Below are 10,355 nucleotides of genomic sequence, written 5' to 3' on the forward strand. Positions count from 1 at the left end.
GATTTAAAAGTAATTAAAACTGTGGAGACAATAAATATATAAGAAGAAATGTTGCCCTAGCCTTGAAGCATTTGTATTTGAATCGTTGAATGGTGGTATATATTGTTCAAAGTCGGATCAAAATTAAAATTCTATGAGTTTAACCATTAAGGTTCTTAATATTGAACTCACTTTTGTAATCTTAGTAGATTTTTATGTATAAATTTATATTTCGCGTCAAAAATACTGGTGTCAGATGAATCCGATGCGAAAGCACGACATGTCGCCATGATTGTCTTAATGGCTAATTCAACAAGGAATTTAATGTACAATTTATATATGGTTGCTATAAATAGTGGGCATTTGCATGAACTAGAACTAGAACTTGCAACTTAGACAGAAGCAAAGCAACAAACAATATAATGGCTATGAGAAGAACTCTCTTTAGCTTCTTCTGCTTTCTTTTTATCAATTTGTTTGCTTTAACGAGCTCTGCTGCAATTCCAGCAAAACGGTTTTATGGTCCATTTAATGAAACAGCATTTCCTTTTGACTTTGTTTTTGGTGCTTCATCTGCTGCTTACCAGGTAAATATATTAGCTTCAATTCACTCTAGATATACACACGAAACATGGTTTATGCGTATGTTACTCGAACTCTTAAAAATGGTCGTAGGGTACTGCATGTGAGATCCTTCAAAAATAGTGTGTTTTGGAGAATTTGCATGCGATAGCAATTTTGAAAAGTACGAGCAATATAAGTATATACATAACACAATAATAGTGTATTGAAGCCAAATATATTAGCTTCAATATTACCTATATTGCTCGAACGCTTGAAAATGGTGGCAGGGTGCGTGCCATCCTTCAAAATAGTATATTTTTGGAGGATTCGGTTGCGGCAGCAATATTTTTAGAGAGTCCGAGCGACATAGGTCTATACATAACACATACTCCCTAGCTCCGTCCCAATTTATGTGATGATATTCGAATTTCGACAATTTTCTTTTACCACGATTTTTTTCGTATGTCTGTCAAATATTCTGAATTGTTAAATTATTATGACTTATGCATAGTTTCTAAATATGTAAATTTTATTTCAAAGAATTTGAAATATTTATGTCCGAATCAATACCGAAAACTAATCAGTTTAATTAATCCTCGTACTCCGAAAATGTTCATATAATTTGAAATGTATGAAGTATTTGGTGCAATTTTAATTGATTTTTCTACATAAATTTATGCTCCCTACTAAAAGTATTACACTCAGATGAACCCAGTATCGCAACCCAACGTATGTCTGTAGACGTGTACATACATACATATATATGTGGACAAGCATGCATCATCCATCAATTTCCATTCTTTCTCATTCCTATCCCACCACACAACCACATCAATTCCCATCACTTTTTTGCGATATGGTCTCCTCTTATCAAGATCACAAATTGGCATCATTGGATACCATTCAGGTTTCAATTCCCATCACTTCCAACCAAGAGGTTGTGAGTTCGAGTCACCCCAAGAGCAAGGTGGGGTCTTGATAGTGAGTTCGAGCCATCCCAAGAGCAAGGTGGGGAGTTCTTGGAGGGAGGAAACCGAGGGTATATCGGAAACAGTCTCTCTACCCTAGGGTAGGGGTAAGGTCTGCATACACATTACCCTCCCCAGACCCCACTAGTGGGATTATACTGGGTTGTTATTGTTGTTGGATACCATTCAGTATACCAATCAAATTTTTCCTCTTGGTTCTCATATTCAGTTTCGTCATCAAATGGGGTTCTTGATTCAGTTCAGATACTTTAAGAAATGGCAGTGAAAAGCTTGAATTTTATATTTTGGCTCTGAATTGAGGGAAAACATGAGATGGAATTTACATTAATTGGATGATTAATATACAAGTTTGGTTTGTCATATATGGTTTTGGGAAATGATCTAGTTGAGTAGTTCAAGTTGAGTACTTGAAATGGTGTAAAAGAAGAAGCTTTGAAAGCTTGCATGGCTGATTCTTGAAATTGTTTAATTAAAACTCAGTCTGTTATTGCAAATGCAGAAGAAATTAAAGTGGTGACTGACAGAAGTAGAAAAGTACTTTGTGGCTTTCAACAAAACAACACATTCATGTTGTTTGTTAGACTCATACTAGATAAGTGTGTCATCTTCTGAAATTAATCTATGGCCAGAAGTTTTAACTGAAAAAAAAAAAAGGCAAAAACGAAATAGACAAAACAGTAAGCTTGTAATTATATTGTAATTACATTGTGACAAACAAATAGGTCGTCGTAATTACTAGACTGGCCCAGGGCCTAGCTCAAGTGTCAAAGGGTGGTGAATTTGTGTCATAGGTCACAGGTTCAAACCCCCACACCATGCAAAACAAAACCTGATATTTAAGTGGAGAAGGGTAGAGGGGCGAGCCCATTATCCACCGAGTTTCGAAGGTTGCGGTTGGTCCAAAAGATCGACCCCAAACGAATTTCTCGGTCATCAAAAAAAAAATTAATTACTAGACTATATGATTACTAGACTGCGTAATTATTATCCTAATAATTACATCAATTTTAATTATATAGTGAAAACGGACCCGGAAAGTATCGCTACACGTTTTTCTTTTGTGTTATCAATATCACGACAACCGTGGTCAATAATGAGCCCTCTAAATAATTATATATTCACTACCCACAAGCTAGCTACGTGGATCATTTTTTCTCCTATATTAGTTTACTCCCAATATTGTATCCATTTCAGCGAACTGCCATATAATACATTTATGTATATCCATCTAAAACCATACTGTAATATAATAAATAAATATCTTATATTGGGTTGCTCTAGTGGTGAGCACCCTCCACTTCCAACCAAGAGGTTGTGAGTTCGAGTCACCCCAAGAGCAAGGTAGAGAGTTTTTGGAGGGAGGGAGCCGAGGGTCTATCGGAAACAGCCTCTCTACCCCAGGGTAGGGGTAAGGTCTGCATACACACTACCCTCCTCAGACTCCATTAGTGAGATTATACTGGGTTGTTGTTGTTGTTGTTGTTGTTGTTGTTGATACGCCATAGACGGATTCCCCGTTACGATTGAACTTATGATAGAGTTTAAATCTTAGATCCGCCTTTGTGGAAGAGTATTTGTTTTAAAAAATACTCTAATTTTTATATAGGTAATCAAGGGGAAAAAGATGATTTCTCGAGTTTTATTGGGGTTGGAGGAGAATGCTATACTAGTATCTGTTTTTTATTAATATGAGTTTTAGATTTAAAAGTAATTAAAACTGTGGAGCCAATAAATATATAAGAAGAAATGTTGCCCTAGCCTTGAAGTATTTGTATTTGAATCGTTGAATGGTGGTATATATTGTTCAAAATCGGATCCAGAATTTAAATTATATAAGTTTAACCTTTAAGGTTCTTAACATTGAATCCACTGTAATAATCTTAGTAGATTTTTACGTATAAATTTATGATTCACGTCAAAAATATGGGTGTCAGATGAATCCGATGCGAAATCACGACATGTCCCCATGATTGTCTTAATGGCTAATTCAACAAGAAATTTAATGTACAATTTATACATGGTTGCTATAAATAGTGGGCATTTGCATGAACTAGAACTTGCAACTTAGACAGAAGCAAAGCAACAAACAATATAATGGCTATGAGAAGAACTCTCTTTAGCTTCTTCTGCTTTCTTTTTATCAATTTGTTTGCTTTAACGAGCTCTGCTGCAATTCCAGCAAAACGGTTTTATGGTCCATTTAATAAAACAGCATTTCCTTCTGACTTTGCTTTTGGTGCTTCATCTGCTGCTTACCAGGTAAATATATTAGCTTCAATTCACTCTAGACATACACACAAAACATGGTTTATGTGTATGTTGCTCGAACTCTTGTGTACGTTGGATCCTTCAAAAACAGTGTGTTTTTGGAGATTTGCATGCGTCCGAGCAATATAAGTCTATACATAATACAATAATAGTGTATTGAAGCCAAAAATATTAGCTTCAATATTACCTACATCGCTCGAAAGCTTGAAAATGGCCGCAGGGTCCGTGCCATCCTTCAAAATAGTGCATTTTTGAAATAAAACCCAACGAGGAGGTAATTGTTGGTTTTCAAAAATAATTCCTACTACAAAACATATACTCCCTCCGTTCCAATTTACGTGAATATGTTCCGATTTCGAGAGTAAAATCAGTATTTTCTTTGACCATGATTTATTCATATGTCTCTCAAATATTCTGAATTGTTAATTGTTATTCTTTTTTGGTCTATACATAACACATGACTTTCCAAGAAGTAAAAGATTAACTTCTTTTTTCTTTTTCTTTTTCTTTTTTTGTTTAATGAACTGTCAGATAGAAGGAGAAGCTCTTAAAGGAGGCAGAGGACCAAGTATATGGGATACTTTCACTCGCCAACACCCAGGTCTCCGATCTCAAGCATTAAGATAAATTATTTAATCAAAAGGGACGATAAAATCATTTAAAATTTTAATATAAGAGATATGAATGAGAATTAGTTGAACCCAAAACAAATACCGAGCACTAAATGGGTGAAAAAAGCTCCATATTTTAGAATCAGCCATTACTTTATTTTACAAGGGAAGTGATTTTCAACGTTTAATTAATGATAACTAATGCAAGTAGCTTTCATAGATAGAAATTAATATTATAGGTAGTCAATGTTTGATAGGTATTAATTTTGTCTACAGTAACTTCCACTTGTCACATTTAATATGTCAGGATATTTTACAATACTATTATCTTTTTAAAAAATATTTTATAATTAGTTATTTTATAAGAAAAGTATGATTTATATTATATTTATGTAGTTTTTATGCTGAGCAATTTTCTCCGAAAATGCAGAAAAGATCTTTGACCGTTCGACTGGAGATGTTGCTGTTGATTTCTATCATCGGTATAAGGTATGAACAACATTATACTTTTCCATTTTTTTTTTCTTTTTTTACTGTATATATTTTCCTAAATATTGAAATATATTGAGCATTATAATAGGAAGACATTCAATTGCTTAAGGAACTGGGATTTAAAGCTTTCAGGTTATCTATCTCTTGGTCTCGGATTTTACCATGTAAGAAAAAAATACGAGTTTAAATTATATATACTGTCAGTATAAAAAATAATATTTAATGTGCCATCGTGTGGCCTGCTGAAATTTTTTTTATTTTTTATTTTATTTAACTATCTGTATAAAAAAGATAATGTGCTGATATTTTTATTCTACTATTTAAGATGGGAAGGTAAGCAAAGGAGTGAATCCAGAAGGCATTAAATTTTACAATAATGTCTTCAACGAACTTATCTCTAATGGTAATTACAGCTATCTCTCATTTTCTTCTTCTGATTTTATCCATTTCAAATCATTTAATTTTGTTTCTAGTTTTAATTTAATTGCTTTTCTTTATAGGTATTACTCCATTTGTGACTCTATTCCACTGGGACACACCACAAGCCCTTGAAGATGAATATGGAGGGTTTATGAGCTCACAAATTGCGTAAGTCACAATGCAAACAAAATTAATTACTGAGAGACGTATGCGGAGCCGGTATTTGAAAATTATAAACGGGCTTGGAATTCTAGTCTGTTTTAAGTTACTGGTTTTATACATATTTAATGAATTTTTAAAATTACAGGGTTTGGAGTAAAGGTATTGGGTTCAGACTAACCCGTAACTCGTAGTCTAGCTTCGCCATCAATCCCTGTTATTAAAAGATCTTCAGCAAAATATACATAGGCGGAATCAGGACTTAATATTTATCATGTATTATGAATTTGCTAGTAAACTCATAATTCGTCTTAGTTACTGGGTTCGAATTAAATTTTTTTTATATATTTAATAAATTTACTTGCTACTACTTCTTTCTTTTAAATATCTTGCTACTACTTCTTTCTTTTATATATTAAATATTTTTCCTTGAGGGGCTTCAAAAAAGAAAAAAGTTAAAAAGGTTGTAGCTAATGGGAATAGAACCAATGACCTTACAAAAGTTTTGAACTACTTTGACCACTAAGCTATGCTTTTGGATTATGTAATATATAGATATAAAAAATAGATTTTGCCTTATATATACAGTATAATTTTTCGGCAAAGGGGGTTCGGGTGAACACCCTTCTGCCCCCCTAAATCCACCATGGGGTAAGGTGTGCGTATACACTACCCTCCCAAACTCCACTTGTTGAATTATTTTATTGTTGTTCTACTATAAATATAGGATCTAAGCGATTACAGTTGCTGAATCCATCCGAACCTATATCTAATACTCTAACTCCGCCCCTAAAAATATATATCAGAAAGTAAATTCGAGATGTGTACTCATATTGTTGGTGCATGAATTCAGGAAAGACTATGGTGATTTTGTGGACATTTGCTTCAAAGAATTTGGAGATAGAGTGAAGTATTGGATCACTTTGAATGAGCCACTCTCTTATAGTATGAATGGATATGCAAAAGGAACCTTTGCACCAGGAAGATGTTCTAATTTTGTAGGAAATTGTACAAAGGGTAACTCTGGAACTGAGCCATATATTGTGGCTCATAACTTGCTTCTTGCCCATGCAACTGGTGTTAAGGTGTACAAAGAAAAATATCAGGTTAGCTTTTTTAATTACTTGATCTACTTTTATTTTGGTTTTCACTCGGTGTCCAGACTAATCTAGATTCATACCAGAAAGTTCCATTTTTTGCCGGATTCGTGCCGGGAATAAGTCCCATTTTGGAGGGTTAAGAGCTCCCTATTAAATGCGACTCCATACCCCAAGATTCAAACTCGAGACTTTTGGTTCATAAATCACTTAAAAATATTGATATTATTTTCCGTACCCAATCTCATATTTTCGTTTTATTTTTTGAAATAATTGCAGAAAACTCAGAAAGGCCAGATAGGAGTTACTTTGGTCACTCACTGGTTTGTGCCCAAAATCAACACACCTCAAGGACTCAAGGCTCCAATAAGAGCTCTTGACTTTATGCTTGGGTGGTACGTAAATTTTTATTGTCTCATAATTTCTACACACCATGTATGTCACCTTCTAAGATAGTGACATGTAAACTATGTGGCTCTGAACTTTTCGAAAATATTGTCCGTTCATGTCGGATCCTCCAAAAGTGGTGTTATTTTTTAAGGATCTGACACAAGTGTGGCAGCTTTTGGAGAGTTCGCAGTAACATAGCGTGTAACTGTATTCTAACAAATACAGAGTTTAAACTAAAATTACTAATTTCGACCGAACCCGTACTAACCTTCTAGGTCTGCCTCTGCTTTTCAGGTTTTTGGATCCAATAACATATGGTGACTATCCAACAAGCATGAAAGCTATTGTAGGGCGTAGGCTCCCAAAATTCACACCAGAGCAATCAAAGTTAGTGAAAGGATCAATGGATTTCTTAGGAATTAATTACTATACTACATATTATGCTTCTCCTATGCTTTCCATCAATAGGCTTAACCTCAGCTACACCACAGACAATCTTGCTGATCTTACAAGTAAGCCAACACATTCATCTATCATCCTCGTCGCAAGCATGGGCGGATTCAGGATTTGAAATTTACTTGATTCTACAACAATCTTTTATATATATATATGTATGTATATGAATAAAACTATTGGGTTCACGTGAATATAATCGACACTATAAATTCACCTATGCTTGCAAGTTTCCAAAATATTCAAGTTCAGTTTTAATAATTATTTATCTATTTTCTTTCAGCACAAAAGGACGGAAAACCTATTGGCACACCGGTATTGTTTTTCTTTCTCTCTTTTCTCGTAGTTGAGCATTTTCTATAAAACTGTTAATATGGGCTTGGCTCGGCCCGCATTCCTCTTAGGTCTTGATTGAGCTGGTCATTTTAAGACTAATCCAAATGGCGGGCTAGACCATCCTAACCCGTCAAATTCCAAAACCTATACAAGTTGGGTTGGGCTGGGCCAAACCAGCTCATAATGACAGTTCTAATTTTCTTGTAGAGGTACATAAATTTAAGTAACATGCTTATATTAATACTTGTAGACTGCTTTGGATTGGCTTTTCATTTATCCAAGAGGAATCTATGGTCTTATGCTTCACATCAAGAATAAATACAACAATCCTCCCATCTACATCACTGAAAATGGTAAAATCTTAAAGATTTTTACTAGATTTACCCGCTCGATCAAAAATATTTACAACCTTAGCTAAACATTTTTAGGAGTCAAAGTTCGATATGAGACATTAAAAAAATTGAAATTAATTAATTTGCAGGAATGGCAGAAGCCAATAATAACGCATTGTCACTTAAAGAATCTCTTAATGACGACACGAGGATTAAGTATTATGAGGGTCATCTATGGTTTCTATCAAAAGCTATAAAGTAAGTTTTCTTTTCTCTTCTATATTCTTTTCTTTAGATCTTTTGTTTTTTTAAATCCTGATTTTTTGTTTTGGAATTATAAAAGTTAATCTAATTGAAGGGGAGCAAGGGTATAGTTGTTTTCATGTGACTTATAGGTCACGGATTCGAGTCGTAGAAGCAGTCACTAATGATTGCATTAAGGTATCACACCCTTTGAGGTGCGGCCGCCCCCGAGCCCAGTGTGAATGCGAGATACCTTGGAACAACGGTATAGTTGTCTCCATGTAACATCTATATATAGGTCACGGGTTAGAGTCATGGAAGCAGCCACTAATGCTTACATTAGCATAGACTGTCTACATCACACCCTTTGGGGTGCGACCGTTCTCCGAGCCCAACATATATAAATACGAGATACCTTGTGCATTGAGCTGACTTTTAATCTAATTAAGTGTTGTAATTGACAGGGATGGAGCAAATGTAAAAGGACATTTTGTGTGGTCATTTTTAGATGACTATGAATGGGATGCTGGTTTTACTGTCCGATTTGGCCTCACTTTTGTTGATTACAAAAATGGACTGAAGCGATACCATAAGAAATCTGCTTATTGGTACAAGGACTTTCTCTTGTATACCGGCAAATAAATAATCTCACTCTTCTAGTGGCTCGAACTTATGGCGAGATTGATTTTTTGTTCGAAGTTCAAGAGAAAGGAGAGGGACCACCGTCCAATAATGGTGATTTTACAAATGTATGATCACACGAGTGGCTAGTACCTTCTCGAAAATATCGAACCTGAAATTCACTTTCCATTGGACTTTTTAACTTTCAAATCAGCCACTTTTCTACATGTTCTTATTTTTGTGAATGTGTGCATGTCATTGTACTTCTGGCAGAGTTTATGTTGCTGTTGCACTTTGTGTTACAGAAAAATAATGTAATTTACTATTGTGTGTTCAGAAATAAGATTGGAGCTCCTCCTATTAGTTATACACTTGTTTGCTTATGGAAAAAAGTTTGTGTACTCCTTCCTTTTAATAAATAAACATGTGTTAGTGAGTTGGTGGATAGTTTAATCGGTAAGTAGTAAAATAAATAATGGGTAAGTGGATGAAAGAAATAAATGCCATATTCTAGATCATGAGATGGTGGCTTGGAAGAAATTATGGCTGCTATCTTGTCTTTACAGGCACTAACATGACAAATAATCCAATTTAATATTATTTTTTTTGTTATGAAATAAAAGCAATATAGCAAGAGTTATGTATTTAACAAGGACTAATAATATAAGAGAATGATAACATTAGAAGAGAGGATTTATTTCTTCGTTTCAGAGTCTATCAAATAGGTTCATGATGAACCTATTTATAGAAATATTTCGTTGCTACAAAATCAATCCAAAACCTGTTATGAATACATAACCAATCTAAAACCTGTTATGGAAGATATCCATCGTTGCAAGTGGATGAATCCACTTGCAGGATTTACAACACTCCCCCTTGGATGTCTATTAACAGTTAATGTGCTTCCTTACTAAGAAAAACCCAGTGAGAAAAATCCTAGTGAAGGAAAAAGAGTACACATATCTTGTAATAAGCATTAAGGGTTCCCTCATTAAAAACCTTACCATGAAAACCCAAATGAGACAAAACCTTGGTTAAGGAAAAAAGAGTACAACGCGTATTTCTCCACCTGATAAAAATCTTATTTGATATCTCGGAGACGACACATTCCAATCTTGTATCTTAGCTTCTCAAATGTTGATGTCGGCAATGCTTTAGTGAACAAATCTGTCAAATTATCACTTGAACGAATTTGTTAAACATCTAATTCACCATTCTTTTGAAGTTCATGCGTAAAAAAGAATTTTGCTGAAATATTGTCTCCTTTAATATATCTCTCATTTAGTTGAGCTATACATGCAGCATTATCTTCATGTAATGTTATTGGGATATCGTTTCCCCAGAAAGACCACATATCTCCTGGATATGTTGAGTTATTGATCTCAACGAAATACATTCTCG

General features: G+C 34.4%; 1 protein-coding gene across 2 annotated transcripts; it reads left to right on the plus strand.

Moving 5' to 3' along the window:
* Positions 1–363: 363 nt before the first annotated feature.
* LOC107795363 (beta-glucosidase 13) lies at positions 364–9,323 on the plus strand. Of its 2 annotated transcripts, none has more exons than XM_016617986.2 (13): positions 364–566; positions 4,332–4,401; positions 4,842–4,900; positions 4,992–5,067; positions 5,229–5,306; positions 5,404–5,491; positions 6,336–6,588; positions 6,859–6,974; positions 7,264–7,481; positions 7,706–7,737; positions 8,009–8,111; positions 8,240–8,348; positions 8,798–9,323. In XM_016617986.2, exons 1-13 carry the CDS (start codon positions 402–404, stop codon positions 8,973–8,975), a joined length of 1,545 nt encoding a protein of 514 aa, XP_016473472.1. In that variant the 5' UTR covers positions 364–401; the 3' UTR covers positions 8,976–9,323. The 2 variants fall into 2 exon arrangements, with proteins under 2 accessions (XP_016473472.1, XP_016473471.1); XM_016617985.2 differs by lacking the exon at positions 364–566 and adding an exon at positions 3,568–3,791.
* The last annotated feature ends 1,032 nt before the right edge of the window (positions 9,324–10,355 follow it).

This window comes from Nicotiana tabacum, chromosome 12 (assembly GCF_000715075.1).
Source record: "Nicotiana tabacum cultivar K326 chromosome 12, ASM71507v2, whole genome shotgun sequence".
NCBI classification, from domain to species: Eukaryota; Viridiplantae; Streptophyta; class Magnoliopsida; order Solanales; family Solanaceae; genus Nicotiana; species Nicotiana tabacum.